This window comes from Branchiostoma belcheri, unplaced genomic scaffold, assembly GCF_001625305.1.
Source record: "Branchiostoma belcheri isolate BF01 breed outbred unplaced genomic scaffold, Haploidv18h27 scaffold129, whole genome shotgun sequence".
In the NCBI taxonomy this organism is placed as follows: domain Eukaryota; kingdom Metazoa; phylum Chordata; class Leptocardii; order Amphioxiformes; family Branchiostomatidae; genus Branchiostoma; species Branchiostoma belcheri.
The window spans coordinates 1058-19127 of record NW_017802702.1 but is presented as its reverse complement, the minus strand read 5'-3'; the positions used below and the strand labels follow the sequence as shown (position 1 = coordinate 19127).

Genomic DNA, 18070 nt, shown 5'->3' with positions numbered 1-18070 from the left:
CATGACGTATCGCCTACTGCACGAGACCAGCCCAGGAGCCAGGTCACAAGACATGGTGCTCAGCGCCCTGGACCTCCGGGAACACAGTTGGCAGCCTCACGCCTACAGCAGAGAAGAGGTGGAGAAAGCAGCAGCAAAGGGAGAGAACGTCGTCCATCCTCATAGGAACGTCCCGGAAAAAGTGAAGGATCTTCTGCTGCACTTTCAACATCTAGAGATGGATGAAAAGGCGTGGTCCCCTGTATCCATCAAGGCTGTCTACTTCGGGATCCAGATCACTTGCTGCTCCACAACCGACAGCTTTTCGTGCGAGCTGTTCCCCATGCTTAAGAATTTGCTCACAAAGGCACATCCAGACAGGCTCAGCGAACCACTCCTGTGGACGAACAGCGCCAAGTGTACCGACGGGAAGGCAGAAGCCCTGCTGCAGATCTCACAGGACAAGAGGCGGCTCAATATCTTCGTCAGGAGTAGGAAAGGCATCAGGGAGCACTGCACAGCTCTCATGGACGTCCTGACAGACATGGCGTACAAACTCCTGCACGAAACCAGCCCAGGAGCCAGGTCACAAGACATGGTGCTGAGTGCCCTGGACCTCCGGGAACACAGACGTGAGATCCACGCCTACAGCAGGGAAGAGGTGGAGGAGGCGGCGGGGGCGGGCAGGGACGTCGTCCATCCCAGGAGGAACATTCCAGAAGACGTCAAGGACCTCCTGTTGCACCTCAGAAACCTGGAAGGTACGTATCATCATTAGACACAGGGCTTCAATGCGTGATTGTCAAATATTTTATAGAATGAGAAACATGATCACATTATTATATGCATAATCCCCATTCTGTGAACGCTTCTGTAACATTCCGATTTGATACTCCGATTTGATAGGTATGTTCTTACCTATATTCATGTGTTCATCTTTCTTCCTATTTGCAATGATCACTTAATTCTCCAATTCCAAGAAGGCGCATTAAAGTTCGGGGAATGACTTTTACCAATGTTTGCCTTTTGTACCACCACAGGCATGCTGGGAAGAATAGCTCGGAAGCGTGCCCAGCTGGTGGAGACCCTACGTCACATCAGGCCCATCCTGGACCGTCTCATCGCCGATGACGTCATCAGCGATGAGGAGAACGACCGCGTCCTGGCTACCAGGACTCCCCAGGATGCAGCGCGCGAGCTGCTAGACATGCTAGAGGCCAAAGGTGAACAGGCATGCATCGGGTTTCACATGGCTTTAAAACAAGTTGACCAGTATGCTGCCAGCCTCTTGGAATAGAAAGAAATGCATGCGAAAGAGGCAACAACTAATCTCCAAGCAGATCATAGGGTGGCAAGGCAGTACCCATTGACCAGAGGAGTGTCCATTAGCCACCCAAGTATGGGTGGCACATGGATACTGTCTGGCTAATGGATACTGCCTTGCCAATTTGATATTGTCTTGGAGATTAGCTACAGCAGGTTTGATCTACCAAGGTTCTTAACCTCCTTGGATCAATCTGGAAATAGCCCTTCTATCATATTTTTTGGAGCGTAAATAGCAAATTGTTAATCATGGAACATTATACATTTGCATTCTTTTAGATATGAAAAGAATAAAGGGGTTGTTGATGGAAATATTTGGTTGCCCTCACCTAAGAATATCTTGTTCCCCAGAGCTGCCAGATGTAGATATCAGAGTTTATACATGTTGCACATGCAAACCTTCCGCAAAGCAACAGGAAACTTACAGAAGCATTTTTCATTGGTGCAATATAACCACAGGTAGTTGGACAGTTTAGTTCTCATTCCGATATATAGAAATTTGGTGAAACTTCTTAAGATTTTTTCGTTGAATGTATTGTGTACGCAAATTGAAATTCTAGTAAATATCCAGCTTTGCACTTCCTCGTAAAAACAGGTTTGTTTCTTCAGTTGTTAAGAGTTTAAGTAGACAAACCAGTTCTGACATTAGCAAGTAGTAGGTCACAGCATTTAAAAGTAAACATCACCTGATCTAAGGCCACATGTTAAGTAAGCATCACCTGGTCACATCCACTTGTTCCTGATTCTGGATCATAAAGGTTATCTTTGCCAATAGTTTTGGATTACCATATATGGCAATTAATACATAACTGCCACACTGGTCTTAGTTGGTATTTGATCCTTTTTAGAGGTCTATGGACATGGGCCTATGTGTGGATATAAAAGGGACTGTTTTAGACCCAAAGAGCACAAGTGTTTAACATAATATGTAAGCAGTATGGCTACACCTTGGTGAGGGTCACCTACATTGTACAACACGTTTACGACAGCAAATTCAAAGTTTTTGGGGGCATAATTCAGCTCTGATATGATGGAAAAGTTTATCACAGACTGTCAATTTTGTTGTAGCTACGACAAAGAAGTCATACAACATGTACAAAAGTTACCAGGCCTTAATCGTTAAATTCTGACTAACAAGGCTTCTTAAAACTGTATATATCTGTATATATTGGTAGCCTAAGGGCATCTTCAATTCAGTTAAGAATCACTGTCCTAAATATTCCAAGGTCTTTATATACATGTATGGGAACATTGTTAGAAAGTACAAACAGTGACTAACATTTCCATGTGTACGTAGTTGGTTTCTGATGAGCCAGACACTTATACAAGCACATGTACTTGTTAGTTCTGTTCAGCCTATTCATACATTGATTTGGGCCAAGTACAATATGTTTCTTTCAATCAATGAAAGTATGTTATATAATCTTCATTTTTCCTTAGTATGTAGTTGAATCCAGTATTAATGTTTTGGTGGCATACATGTACCTCTTTGATATATATAGTCATATCCAAACTCCTGTTATTACAACTTTTTAGTTACTAGTATACAAGTTCAAAGTCCAAGCACAGTATGTTTGTAGAGCTCTGCACTTGTCAATATTAAATTCTTAATGATTTTTGACCACAAAATAGCAATTAATGTCTGTCAAAAAAGCAAAAGGACAGTCAATGTTCTGTAAGTCTGTATTAAGCACTAGTTTGAACAGTTCTGGGCATAGCTGATGTTACGAGGTATGTTTTATTCAGCATTGCGCAATAAAGAAATCTCTGCCTCTCAATATGGTCTTGATTCATCAGGTTCAATCAGTACTTGTTTTCAGAATGGACTCCATACGGTCCATATACTATTCCTATTTATTGTCTTCCCTCAAATTTGCTTCATTCAATTTCTTCTGCTATACGTCAAAACTTGATTTTGTGGTCAGCTGGTCGCAGAACTGGTCACAGCTAATCTCCAAGCAGATCATACTGTGGCTAGGCAGTATCCATTGGGCACTGGAGTGGCCATTAGCCAATATTTGACTGTTGGCAGATCTTCAGTGGCTAATAGACACTCCTCTGGCCAATGGATACCGGATACTGCCTTGCCACCGTATGATCTACTTGGAGATTATGACAACCAAGCAGATAGTGGGAGGTAATATAACTTTCTCGGGGATTCCCATAACATGCGTCTCACATCTGCTTGGTTTCCATTCAGTTGTACTATGCAAGCTAATTGGCATTTTGTAAGAATGTATGTATAGCTTTGTAGGACTTGATGGATAAAAGGCCTAACGCGTCGGGCAGGGACTCTGTTTTTTTATACCATTATCTGTGGGTATTTTCACCTTTGAGTACTTCCTTTTTGTGTGGGTAACTCTTCCACATTCCAGAGAATTGATATAAAGCTCCAGATTGACCATATTATGCTACTAGACGAGTGTGGTAAACAAGAGGAGTGGGGGGGGGGGAACTGGTGCTTAAAATAGCATCATGACGAGAGAAAACTTACCTTCAGGTACACAGCACGTGACAGGTTGATTAGCCAATCCGTGCATTATCTCGTAACACAAGAGTTCAGTCACAAGATGTCGATAAAAGTTTACACTGATTGGCCCGTTAATCAACATGTCAAAGTCACTCATCACGGACTTGAGCACTGCCACCGTGGCACTTTTCACACCTGACTGGAGAACGGTTTATCAAAACGGCTTCTGTCGCTGTACAGCACTGCAACCGCCACTTCATTAAGGCCATGTTGATTTGAATAATATATTGGATGACATCCGCGCGCGCATGAATTTTCGGCCGTTTTCAACCATACTATAAATCGTACAAAACAGTTGCAAAATGAGCAAAAATATACCATAAGTTACAAAAATATTTAATAAAAACTATACCAATGTTGTAGAATGCCAAAATTAAACGAAAAAAGACGAAATTGTAAAGAAATGAACTTGAAGACTAGATTATTCGCCAAACCATATTCTGTGCCATTTGCTCAACCCTCATGACCATGTAGATTTCATAATGAAAAGAACTTTTTTTTTTGCAAAACATTTTTTTTATTCGCACGCGCGCATCAGTTTTTGGGCTCCCGGAGGATGTCATCCATATAATCAAATCAACATGGCCTAAAGTTGAATAAAAATAACTTTACGGTGGAATTTCAACGAGGCGTGCATCAAAGTCAGGCACTAGCAGAACGGTCGGCGGGTTGAAACTGACGTTCTTTCCCAGATTCAAGTCTTTCTTGTATGACCCTTGATGGATCACTACAGCTATGAGAACTGCCCAGGCAGGACTTTGACTGGTTTATAACTCACCAAGGAGGTTAAAAATCAAGCCAAACTCCTTGATATGACAACTGTGACTTTCCGACAGTGTGACCAAATATAAAACAGGTACGTTTTTCTAAGTAATGTTTACATTTAGCCACTAGTGCACAATAAAACCAGCTTTGTTTTTCTTGCTAATTGCAATGCGGTGTGTGTGTGTGTTTGCTCGTATGTGTGTTTGTGTGTGCGTGCATGTATTTGTGTGTGTGGGGGGGGGGGGTGTTTATATTATCATAATGGTAAACCATCTATCACATGATAACACAACAATATGGAATATCTCATCGAACAGACAAATAAACAACATGGTGTGGGAAGCGATATGTGCAAGATTCATGTGATATTGGAAACTACGTTACAATATAGCGGAATCCTTTATGATCTATAATTTCATTTGTTGCACAAAAAGACTATTTCCCTCTTTTGATACATTATGGAATTGGCGGATTGTGGGTTTATTATGTTTACCGAAGAAAATGGTAAACATATTGTAATGTTTACCGAAGGAAAACATATTGTTTTTACTCGATTTCCTCTTCTTCTTCTCCAAACACCTAAAAATCGTCTATATTTTCGTAATTAGAGCCTAATAATGTAGTTCTAGAATCCTGTTGTCGTTAAGTACTGATTGCCTGTAATATTGTTATATATATCAATGAGTGTGGTCTGTCCAGTACAGACCCACAGGACAGAGCTAGCTGGAGGCGTGGTGTCCAGAACAGCCGACTGCTGCCCACCCCTAGGACAGGGAAACCGTATAGTACAGTACAGTACAGGTATAATCAAAACCAGGATAGTGAGTGTGAGTGAGTGAGCTTAGTAGTACAATTATTTCAAATGTATACTTTCAGTTATAAGGTTGAAAATAAGATGTTGGTCCATCTTATAAGTTATACCTACCATCTTAAAATCTACTTGGACACTTTGGACACATTAAGCACGAACCTACCTATACATGTAGTAATCAGAAATACTAAATTGAAGTGTATGTCACTTTTCCTGTTGCAATAGTACAACTTTTTATGGGGTCCTTAGGCCACACCAATTTAATTTCTTGGTTAACAGATTCGCCGCTTCATTTTTTTCTGATTTGCAAATAAAAATAAAAATCCAGAATCAACTACAAAATGCTCATATTTTGTCCTGAACAGTTGAAAACAGTCCTTTTCATCCTAGTTGTTAGTTATTCCATCTTTCAATGCAATGGTATCATTAAAAGTTCAAAATTCATTGTTTAAATTTTGAACCAGCCTGGTGTGTTGACTTCATGGCTCCTATCGTACCATTTTGGGCCATAATACGATGCCTAGGCCTGTTTTTATTTATTTTTTTTTCGCCCGCCCGCTCCAATATTTTTCTAGAAAAATCCGTTAACCAAGAAATTAAATTGGTGTGGCCTTATACATGTAAGTCGTCTCATGTCAGACAAGTGTATGGCCACGTTTGCCAGGCTATGACTGACCGTGCCTGCTCCAGTCGTAGTAGGCGTACTTGGGAGCAAAGTTCATCTCACCCATCGTGTAGTCCGTGTCGTCTGTGTCCCGGATGCTGCTGACTCCGTACTCGCTTTCTGCATATGACGGGGGAGCCGTGAAAGCTGCAAAACCAACACAGAGTTAGATACAGAAAATGCTGACGTATCGTCTTAATCTATTAATGACATCCCCTGGGCACTCGGGGCTCGAAATTCATTTTTGGGAATAGGTGCACTGGTTGAACCTTAAAAAATTATGTGCACAAAAATTGTTCTTAGGTGCACCATTAGAAAACAAAACCTAATTATCTTACTGCTCTCCTTCTGAGCTTGAATCTGAAATGGGTGCTAATTTTAAAATCTTAGTACTACATGTACAACAAAGATTTTTCTGACACTAAGAATACATTTGATTACAAAAATGCCTACAGAAATATTTGGGTCACCAGCACACCCACAGAAAAAGATTAGTTGCACTGAGCTCCAATTTTGGGTGCGCTAAGGTGACATCCATGTACCCTGAGTCTTTCAATCTATTAAGCCTTGAGACTCCAAAGCACATGCTAGAAAGATACAGAAATGCTTTTTTTTTTGCTTTGGCACTTTATAACACAATCATACTAGTGACCACCTGTTGAGAACAACATACTAGGACTTATCTCTGCATGGTCACCTGGCCATTGTGGTCACTTTTTGGTCAGTTGTTCTGAGATCACTTTCCCATTGACAAAATCAAGAATTCTGTCCATAGTAGCCATCTACATGTATCTACTGTACCCACTTTACAGAGTTACAAAACAAGAAGATAGAATATTGTAGATGTAAAAATAAAAAGCCTGAGTCATCAAATTCTAGAGACACCAAAGTTTGTAGTACAACTGTTACTGTATTACTTACAAAAGCCAAGGTCAGGTGCAGAAGGGACTTGGGCTGTTGGTTGGTTGATGACTGCAGGTCCTGGAGTGTAGGGAGGGGGTCCAGGGTGAGTAGGGGGCTCTGGACAGGGTGTTCCCCAGGGGGGTGGGGCACTGTCATGTGGGTGGTGCCGGTAGGGGCTAATCTTGATGGGGATCTGGGTCTTCAGACTGGAGGAACATAGTGTTCCCTCCACACATGCCACAACCTGTGAGAAATCATTAAAGTACAGGTTATTCCATGTAATGATTCAAAAACCAGTACTCTACTCAACGACATGTACGTAAAATTCACAATTAAAGTTTTTTTCAACTTTCACAATTTTTGTCAAAAAGTGTTTCCGACAAGTTGGGTTACTACTAGTACCGCTTAGACAAGTCAGCTACAATAGGACCTCAAACCATGTAAGCCTTTGAATTGAAATGAACATGAAACTTGAGTGCAACAGAAAAGCTTGGGACCACACCAAAACATCCATAAAAGAATTTTTACACAAGAAGTCTATTTCAGAATATGTTTCATTTATCATATCTGATATGATAAAGTAAAAACTGGTCAATATCCTATCTTGCATTGTGCCCTATGTTCTGGTACATACATGTACATTGTATGTACATACATGTGGTATTTGATGCATGGCTGCTGAGTATTTCACCAAATAAAATGAAATCAGTGCCATACATTAACTTACTAGTATGTTTCATCTGTGAAAATCTCAAAAGAACTTAATATTGCAAATGTAACATTGCTGTAGGAAGCATATGAAATGCTAATCATATGCACGTATGATATAACATTGTTAGTTAACAATGTGCACATTGATATCATTTTATAATTATTAAATAACATTTAATTTCTAGACATGGGCGGGAAAGATAAAATCAGCCACATACAACAATGATCCATTAATCCATCCCACCTATACACTTACATCCAATTGATACTTGATGTCAATAATCTTGCAAAAGCGAAGTGAGGGCGGGGGTAGCGGGGGAACTCGGAGAGCCGCACCGTTACTGGATGAAAAAGCCAACGACTGTCCCCGCTTGCAGCCGGAGATGCGAACTCGCTGGACAATGTTTTTGGCATCTATTGTCTTGGTCTTCTCTTGGAGAAATGTACTGTAGTTTCCATGGAATGTTGCAATCTGTATGAAAGTATAATAGTATGTCATAAATACATGTATGCCATATCATAAATGAGGTGAGTCTGATATTAACCTTTTTTTTTTCTTTTCATAAATTATCTTCTGGGCAATTGCTGCATTTAGGATGCTTTAAACAGATCTATTTTATAGCAAGTACAATAGTTTTCACAGTTTTCCCTAAAAATCTGCCTAAAAAAAGGAAAATTTCAACAGGTACCTGCACCAGCCTTGCCTCGACACTGGTCACATCATCCCCACTGTCGTTGTTCAGGTTCCCCGTGATGACCATGACCTCCCCCGGGCAGTAGACTGACCGGTCCGGCTGGACCTGCAGTTCAACCGGCCCAGACTTGCACAGGCAGCCTGGTGTGGTTGACGCTTGGGCCAGGTCATGAGGATGCTGCAATTGATAACAAAACTGAGAATCAGCGCACATTGTCTTCAAATTGAAAAAGGTCGACACCACAACACACCAGCCACTCAGAGACTGTGTCCCACTTGTAATGAGAGTATTGAAGATGAATTTCACTTTGTTATGACTTGTCCCACCTACATGTATAGAAATGAAAGAGATTACACTGTTACAGACTATTACTACTAAGACAAAGTTCACCCAATCTGGTACACAGTACGATACATTCCATGAATTATCATCATGTCCAACTACCATATCTGCTTACGTAGGTCAATTTCTGTACACTTTATTTCATAAGTGAGACCATATCATCAATACATGAACATATTGTAACGACATATACTGTATACTATTAGATAGTAGTTTGTAGTAAGAAATGTAATAACATAGTCTAGTTTTGGTAGTATTGTTGTATTACTGCCACAAATTGTACTGTGTCAAGCAATAAAGTTCATTCATTCATTCATTCATTCATTCATTGATAGAAAGACCACTCAGTGCTTGATATCTGCATACATGCACTGGTGCAGACAACATTGAAAATTACTTGCAACCTCAGACAAATTATACCTGCAGCACGCAGAATTTAGGACGTATGGATCCTACTAAAATTACTGTTAAAAAACCATTGCCATTAATTCTTTTCAAAATGTTTGTGGTACCTTAATTCAGTGTGTCACATTAAAATCCTTATCCACAGAAACCCAGAGCAGGTTATAACAGGTAGACATCTGTGAGAATTACCTGCACAGCTCCAATTTTACCTGCACTAACCTGCATATACCCAGTACATGGACCAGTGCAGGTTAGGTGCAGGCAGACATCAGAAATACCTGCACAGCTCCAATTTTACCTGCACTAACCCCCATATACCCAGTACATGGACCAGTGCAGGTTAGGTGCAGGTAGACATCAGAAATACCTGCACAGCTCCAATTTTACCTGCACTAACCCCCATATACCCAGTACATGGACCAGTGCAGGTTAGGTGCAGGTAGACATCAGAAATACCTGCACAGCTACAATTTGACCTGCACCAAACCTGCGTATACCCAGTACATGGACCAGTGCAGGTTAGGTGCAGGTAGACATCAGAAATACCTGCACAGCTACAATTTGACCTGCACCAAACCCGCGTATACTCACGTACATGGAATGATGTGTGAAATAGGACAGAAAGTTAGTCTGATCCTTTGTCAATATGCATTCATCATTAATTCAAATCCTCAGTTGCAATTTCCTAAATAAAGAGGATCTGTGAAAAGAAGAAACCGAAAACTTCCTGTAATACAATACAGCTAGCCACAGGTTGAACGTTACTGGTAGGTGCATCATGTTACAAGACTCACAGTTCTATTCAACCCTTCCTGCAAAACCTCGTTGCTTTTATCCAAAATGGTGAATGCCGTTTTCGTGGTGTGGTCAAACTTCCAGGGCCTGTAGATGGTGCCCTTGATGATGTAGCGTACGTAGCCATGTTTGCCCTCGAACGAGCTGGGCAGTCCCTCAGCAAGAAGCTGGTACTGGAACGGGAAGACATGGCGGCCTGTGGGCAGCACAACACTGTCTCCAGTCTGTCCACGAGCTGCAATTATAGAATCATTGCATAAACTTTTACACTAAACCTGTGTCCCTTTGATATGAGAGTTTTTTTATAATTATTATACCATCGCATTAATTATTACTATGCTTAGACTGATTTTAGATATGTTAAGGTACCACTATGTTTTGAGTTATTAAACTTTAGATTTGTAACTGTTTAAACTTCAAAGTTTAAAATCTGTTGCAATGTGTTTTACTATATTCAACCTTGCTTTCACTGATGGTACAAGTGTATGTAAATGAGCATGCAATTCAGCCATCTGGCTGCAACATGCTAAAATCTTTGTGCAATAAACTGAAACTCAAACCTCATCTTTAGTTTGCACTTAATCATCTTTAGTATTTGCACTTAATCATCTTTAGTATTTGCACTTAATCATCTTTAGTATTTGCACTTAATCATCTTTAGTATTTGCACTTAATCATCTTTAGGCCACACCAATTTAATTTGTTGGTTCTCGGACTCGCCTCTTCATTTTTTCCTGATTTTCAAAAAAAAAATTCAGAATCAACTGCAAAATGCTCATATTTTGCCCTGAACAGTTGAAAACAGTCCTTTTCTTCCTAGTCGTTACAGTTATTCCATCTTTCAATGCAGTGGTATAATTAGAAGTTCAAAATTCATTGTTTAAATTTTCAACCAGCCTTTTTGTTGACTTCATACCTCCTATCGTAGCATTTGGGGCTATAATAGGATGCCTAGATCTGTTTTTATTTTTATTTTTTTCGCCCTGTCGCTTCATATTTTTCCTGAAAAAATCCGAGAACCAACAAATTAAATTGGTGTGGCCTTAGTATGTCCACATATTCCATCTCTAGTGTGCCCCCACCCCATCTTTACTTTGTTCCCATTCTATCTTTAAGTTTGCCCCTGTGACTTTGTGGGACTCACAAAACAGTGACAAAGTAAGTTTGCCCGTAACCTTTGCCGAACAGTGTGACCTCATGGTGGAAGTATGTCTCTGTAGCCTTGTAGGTTATAGTGTCATCACCGCTGCCTCGCTCCCACTCCACGTGGCTGTGTCCGTAGAACAGCAGCCACAGACCTGCAGGGGGACAGGCAGGCACATTGTAGAACTGTAATATGAGACACACAGTGGAACTGTGGTGCGATACCTAAGGACCTACATGGGGTTAAGCAATTACCAATTATGCAAAATTTTCACTACCAATTACGGATTACATTAAATTCTCAGAGCTGATTACAAATTACATTAAATTCATAGTATTTTATGGATTACAGTTGCTTGTTTTGTTCTAATAGGCTGAGCAGTTCTACCTATTTATGGGCGGTACCCCAAAATATGTCTCACATATCTTATGTTTTTGGAGGTATTTCAAATGCTTCAAGTATGAAATGATGACAAAATTGTATCTAAGAAATGGCAGTAAATGACAATATCAGACAGATTTCCTCATCCAAAATATTTTGTTTTTGTTTTTCTGCCCTGAAATTGGATACCTTTAAGTTTAAGACGCTCTATCTTCCTTCTTACCTTTCATCTTCATGTCCTCTGCCGCCTGCACAACCACGTGACCTTTGACACATTCCCCCGCCCAGAACACATCCTTACTCTCATCAAACGTGATGCTGAACTGTTGAAGTTTCCCCATCTGGGTTAAACATGCAGTTCATCAGTCATTCAATCCATTTAACAGTTTTTTAACTGTTCCTTAAGATCAGAGAACTGCATTCTGCAATGTACCTAAACAAGTTTGGCCAATTGTCTGTGAGTTATACACATGCCCGTAGCCAGGGGGGATTCGGGGGGTTCGGAAGAACCCCCCACAAGGCTCAAGTCAAAGGTCCACTTTTTGGTCCACTTTTTATGTAAAACTAAAGGTCCACTTTTTGGTCCACTTTTTATGTAAAGTTCTTGAAAAGATAAACTGGAATCGTAGAAAAACTGCTCCCTTTGAATAAAAATTTATCTCTGATTTTTTCTTTGAAATCCTCTCAAAAATGCACGAAATGCCATTTTAGAAGGTTTATTTTTCAAAATTTCCCGGGGGAGCATGCCCCCGGACCCCCCCTGGGAACCACGCAGCTTCGGCGCTCGTCTCGTGCCTACGACGCTCGAGGTCCCTTCAAGCAGTGGGAACCCCCACCCCTCACCCCCATTCAAAATCCTGGCTACGGGCATATATATGATACATGTAGTTATACGGTGACCAACTTGATAACGAAACTGTTCCACTTAGTAGTAGGGCAAGAAGTTTCTAGGCATCACTCACTCACCCAGTTTGCCTGCGGTCCGCCTAATTACCGGAATACAGAAGAATGCACATAAAGGAGGGCAAAATCTACCGGATTGGAATACAAAAGTATACTTTGAAGTAACACAAGTTACTGTAATTTGGCATAAGATACATGGCCCAGGGAAGAAGAAATCACTCAGAAATTACTGAGTGGTGATCGGCAGTGGTGACCTGATCAGTCGCCATGTTTGTTTTCATTGTGGATTATACGAGGATTGAACGAAATTAAGAAAGTTTTGATAGTTGTCAACATCATGGGTTGCTATATTTTGGCATAAAAGATAGGGCATATATGACTTTTTTAAGCCTCCTTCGCAGACGTTCCAGGAGTGGTCAGCATTCGAAGGAGGAATCCCTCCTGCAGCAGTGTTGTGGTCAGTTTTCACGTTCGCAGGTAAAACTCACTGTTGCCTTTGCTTCTGTTCCCAGGGCAAATGTTTATAAAATGATATCTTGTACCAAACTACAGCAACCTTTAGATATGTTGTTAACTCATCAGAGCAAGGTGTATTCCAGTAGATTTCATCATGTTTTCAGTGAATTCTGGTGTATTCATATGTATTCCGGCAAATAGGCGGACCCGCTTGCCTGTCCACCTAACCTTTACATGTAACATTATGTACACGACCTACGAAAGTGTAAGGTTACCCTAGACCACATACCTTTAACCCTGAACCTAGGCGCGCTTTTCGCGGCGATGACCTCCTGCTATTGTCTCTCTCCTGTCTGCTTTAATAGCTGATCCGAAAGAGCCTAGTATCGTATCCGTTTCTGAGATGTCCGAAGATCGATCGAGGATCAGTGTGACTCATCCCCACTCGTGACGGTCTGTTTCGGCATGTCTCATCAGCGCATGGCGACCCGCTATTCACTGACTGTACATACATATGTATCTAGTGCGACCGTGTGTTATTCAGGGCGGTTTAATGAAGACAGAGTGACCTACATACAGATTAAACCTCCCAGCTGGTACTAACGTCATCTTCCCTGCAGAGACTACCGACCTGCGGCCATGCGCAGTAGGACGTGATGATGAGATTCTCGCTGCAGCTGTTTCTGATGTACTCTCCAAGCAGATGTAGGATGGAACGTTTTGAAACCGACGGCCCCTCTATTTTTTGCCGATGATCTTTTGGGGTTTGTATGCGAGATAGCAAACTATTCGACATTTGTTTGGGTATAGGACAGCCCATATTTGTATTATGATGTTATGCATTATTCTAAGTTAGGCCATATTCATTTGATGATATGGATGATATCCACGCGTGCATGAACATGAGAAGCTTTATGATACGTCAATCATAATTAATTTTCATCATTTTACGAAGAACTGGGGTCGTGGAACATTTTCGGGGGAGATGACAGGAACAATTTGGTCAGGAATCGGGGAAGCACAACGAAACAGACTCGGTGTCGAACGATTAAACTCCTGTATGGCTACTAGTACTAGTATTATTTTGAAGGCTACGACCTGTAAAGGGCAACAAAACTAGAACACAGTACAGAGACTTTTCATTCCTGCCTAGAACCATCAAGGATTGGAATGCAGCAGAGGTGGACACGGTGAACAACCTGGTGTCCAGCCTCATGTAGTCTTCACTGCTGTAATAGTATGGACGGGACTATTCGGAACTGACCCGGCGAGGTTAAATGGACTGTGAACACTGGACAATTTTTAGTATAAGGACCTCTGACCTGAAATGCCAGAATAATCGACGCCTCGATTGTGGGCATCAAGGGAAGAAGAGAAGAAGAAGAAGAAGTCACGTTCCACTCCATGTGGTAGGGGTGGTGCACTTCTCCATTTCTGTCACCCCGGTAGTGCGCCACACTACAGCAGGGGACTGGCCCGCTGGTACAAGTTGTGTGTTTGACCTTCCCGGATGCTCTTTTCCAAAATGCTCGGCCGCTATTTTATTTTAGAAAGCTAAGAGAAAGCAGTATTACAGTAGTATGTGATATACACTATTGTACTGGTAGAACTCGGCCGGGATTTGAACTCACGACCTCCCGGTAATATTGCGAGCACTTTTCCCAATTTAAGTTTTTTTTTTTCACCGGTGCGTCATAGTCCAGTGTATAATACGACCCGTTAGATGATATGCTATACTTTAGCCGTAGCGACTCGGTAATCCTTATGTATGTAAAAGTAGCCTGTATATTAAATACCAAAGGCTTACCGAGTCGCCACGGCTGACTATACTTTTGTCCAAAGTGAACGCGATTGATTTCGGCTTAACAAACTAATGTCCATGCCGTACTACGTCTGTTCTCAACGTAACGTTACGTGTCAATTACAGCGCCACATTCCATTTCGATACTTGAACCTTGCTTTATTTGGTCGTGGGATTTTTTTTTCTCCCTATATGAGCTACCTAGGCTAGTGGCTCCCAGACAACGTCCTAAAGTCCTCCCAAACCTTTAAGGTGTGTACGTGCTCATCTCCGTTTCTTGTGCCACGCCATTATATAAGAATTATAGTACCGTTAAGTATTCTATCATGGTTTCCTGCCTATTATGAATAAGCATAGAAGGCCACACATCCAAGTCCCCAACATATGAACAATTTATTTGATAACATATAATCAATATAGTAGAGGTCAGCAGTCAACTTTCAAGGGATTTTACATTTGTTACGTCAATATATGATGAGATGTTAAGCCATCAGTCTCGTGTTGGCCGTTTCTATTCTGATTTTAGCATAATAATCATTGGGACAGCTGATGCTTCCGCCAAAGACACGTTTGTTTCATGCTGAGGACTCTTTTATAGCTAAGGTCATGTTGATTTGATTACTCGTAATCAGTAAGATCGGAATTACTGCCCACCCAGAAGTTGAAAATGGGCCTTATAAAAACCTTATCAATTCAGACTGTGGAGGCAAACAGGCTTTCACATGCGCCATGTTGGATTACAGTGTACTTAAAGGCTTTTCATTTATGTCAAAATAATTATCATATGAATCTCGACGACCAGGTGTTGGCGGGAAAACTGGCATGTTGAACAGACATGCACTGTAATCCAACATGGAGGATGTCAACTACACTTGTTGTAGATTGTCGTTAGATAGACATTGGAACAACTAGCCACTGCCTCCAAAAATGGAGGCATGCACCAAAGAAGTCGTCGTAGCTGCATAGAGTTAGTACTCTCTGTCATTGCTTCTTCCTGACCTCCATGTTTTCTTCTTCTCCTTGACGCCCAACATCATAGTAATGATGGCTCTGGCATGTTTATATAATAGGGTGCGCTGTTGCCGTCAACGTTCGTCCTCCCGCTCTGCTTATTGTTACTAATCCAGTGTATGAAAGTCCGACTAGTTCTCCCCTTCTGCCGACCACGGAAGGCCCCTGCCAGCCAGACGTCGTCTAGACGTCACGTCTAGACGCACGTCTCGCCGTACGTCGCGACAGAGCGTATATATATGCGCACGGGCCTGACGAGCTCATTCAGTCATGCTATTCTAGCTGAGGGTAGTACACGTGCACTCTGCTCTCATCGTAATCTCATTGCTTTGAATTCGAAGTTTTGGAGAAAATGGCGAGGAACAATAACAACGGTGAGCCCGATCATATTTTCAGTATTGTTCGCTACACAGTTTCATCTTGGAAGAGTGTCACTAAAACCGGGATATACCAGACTCGAGTGCTTCTTGAAGAAAGAAACACTAACTTCCGTCTCGTAAACATTCGTTACCATCTGAAACTATCGAAGCCATTTCTCAGATTGGTAAACAATAGTGTAAATAATACCGCTCGCTTGATATCTTTATATAAAATTGCTCATGGACATATTAATATTCAAATGGAACAATACCTCAAACCTGCCCATAGGCGTACCAGAGGAAGTCATGAATATAAGTATCAAGCAATACCTGCCAAAACAGACTGTTTTAGATTTTCTTTTTTTCCAAGAACGATAAATGAGTGGAACAAGTTACCGGGCCAGCTTGTAAAAGCCCAGACAGTGGAGGCCTTCAAGGCCGGGCTTCTGGCCGCGCAGCCATAGTCCGTCGCACCCCCCCCCCTCTCAGTGATACCCCAGTAGGGGTGGTTAGAGAGTACGCAAGAAGAAGAAGAAGAAGAAGAAATAATACATGTAGCAGAAAAAGTACGCCACGAAACTCCCTGAAATTTCGTAGCGTAATCTTGAAAACTGGCTACTTTCAAAATGAAATAAAATGGCCACCGGACGAAAACCTACTTGCTTTAGATTGTTGACGTTGAAGTTTCCGGTAATGAGGTTAGGTAATGATGAGAGGAGACTAGAGGTGTACTTCAGTCTTGCAGTAGTGTGTATTCTTCAGAGAACATGTGGTAGACTGGTTCTAGCGGACTAGCCTACTCACCACCGGGGGTGGCGGGTTGCACCATTCTAACCCAGGGGTGTTCTACTTCTGCTACTTACACTCTTCCCCCCTTACGTGAAGAAAACTTCTCCTTAAGTAAACAGCTTATAATGTATATAGTTCAACATAACAAAATGCAACAATAGAAACGGGGAACGGTCCGTATCAGTTAACGAATGAAACAGTAGTATAATTATAGATCCTACTGAATAAAGCTTAACTTGTACTAGAGTCTAGTAGAGCTGAACTTACACTAAAGCATGTCATCACAATAGCAAATAAACTTACCCTAAAACATGTCATCACAAAAACAAGTAACTTATCTAAAGTTTGACTTACACTAAAAGCTTACACTAAAGTTTAACAATATCACATAGGTATATCAGGGCATAACGTTCATCATCACATAACACATATCATCACATAAACATAATGAAGAGAATACAGTTCTATGTGTTGTACATTTGACAGATCTACATGAAATACAACGGTAGAATTTGACAGGGAAGAAACACAGATTAAAAAAAAATCTGTGTAAGTTCTAGACGGTTCGTCTTCAACCTCTGTCAAAGTTAATTCCTGGCGAGGCAGGTCCTCCGCGTGAATACTAGTAGATCGTCAATGTTTACCGCAACAGTTTGATGGGAGAGCTCACAGCTCGGTTCAGGTGTTGTACGCCTTCAGCAAAACAATTTGTGGTCGGGACTCATGATCAGAACACGTGTTGTGTTTTAGCGCTGGTGGCTCCACCTCTCTGGCTGGATGACGGGGTTTCCGACTCGGCTGTCCACGGCCGAATTGAGGCTTGGGGGGAGGGGGGGTCCGCAGACTACAGACTTGCCAGTGGTTAAGCTGGGGGCTGGTTTTTAGTAGGCACCCTGGTTGGAGCTGAACTTCTTCTCCTTCTAGAGTCTGACCTGCTCTGATGGTTTACCGCCGGCGAAAACTTTGCACTCACAGTGTGGTCGCATCATGGCGGGAGCACATGGCATCATCGAAAAGTTGCAAAACAAAGTCTTCTCATTTCAAAGTCTGGTTCAGGGGTGAGGGACAGGCTTACCGATCTCCTGGCCGGGTCCAGATGATCCCGAAGCTGCCACCAGTGTAACGAACCATTTCCTTGCCCTGTCCCCCACCCCAAGGTTAGGTGGTAATGATCATGGGTAATGATGAGAGGAGACAAGAGGTATACTTGCAGTAGTGTGTATTCTTGAGAGAATGTGGTAGGCTGGTTCTAGCGGACTAGCCTACTCACCACCGGGGGTGGCGGGTTGTACCATTCTAACCC

The 18070-nt window shown here is 41.7% G+C and overlaps 2 protein-coding genes across 3 annotated transcripts in view; one reads left to right on the top strand and one right to left on the bottom strand.

The window, feature by feature from the left end:
* The window catches only part of LOC109463601 (death-associated protein kinase 1-like), a 33925-nt gene extending 32257 nt beyond the window's left edge, over window positions 1-1668 (top strand). Inside the window, 3 exon segments of the mRNA XM_019760454.1 lie at window positions 361-740; window positions 1020-1297; window positions 1654-1668. Coding sequence (XP_019616013.1) covers window positions 361-740; window positions 1020-1297; window positions 1654-1668 — 673 coding nt within the window.
* Window positions 1669-6047: 4379 nt separating this feature from the next.
* Window positions 6048-13426, bottom strand: LOC109463621 (arrestin domain-containing protein 3-like). Of its 2 annotated transcripts, none has more exons than XM_019760477.1 (8): window positions 13097-13426; window positions 11672-11789; window positions 11099-11221; window positions 9923-10158; window positions 8376-8558; window positions 7943-8158; window positions 6994-7053; window positions 6048-6219 (listed from the first exon to the last, which is right to left on the bottom strand). In XM_019760477.1, exons 2-8 carry the CDS (start codon window positions 11787-11789, stop codon window positions 6127-6129), a joined length of 1029 nt encoding a protein of 342 aa, XP_019616036.1. In that variant the 5' UTR covers window positions 13097-13426; the 3' UTR covers window positions 6048-6126. The 2 variants fall into 2 exon arrangements, with proteins under 2 accessions (XP_019616036.1, XP_019616035.1); XM_019760476.1 differs by having other exon boundaries at window positions 6994-7219; window positions 13097-13425.
* Window positions 13427-18070: the final 4644 nt, after the last annotated feature.

Excerpts from the sequence above, each read along its gene's own strand:
- LOC109463621 (XM_019760476.1), bottom strand. The coding sequence starts at position 11,789 with ATGGGGAAACTTCAACAGTTCAGCATCACGTTTGATGAGAGTAAGGAT. Across the intron at positions 11,222-11,671 it reads AGAGGACATGAAGATGAAAG|GTCTGTGGCTGCTGTTCTAC; the intron begins GTAAGAAGGAAG and ends GTCCCCCTGCAG. Across the intron at positions 7,220-7,942 it reads ACATCAAGTATCAATTGGAT|GTTGTGGCATGTGTGGAGGG; the intron begins GTAAGTGTATAG and ends GATTTCTCACAG.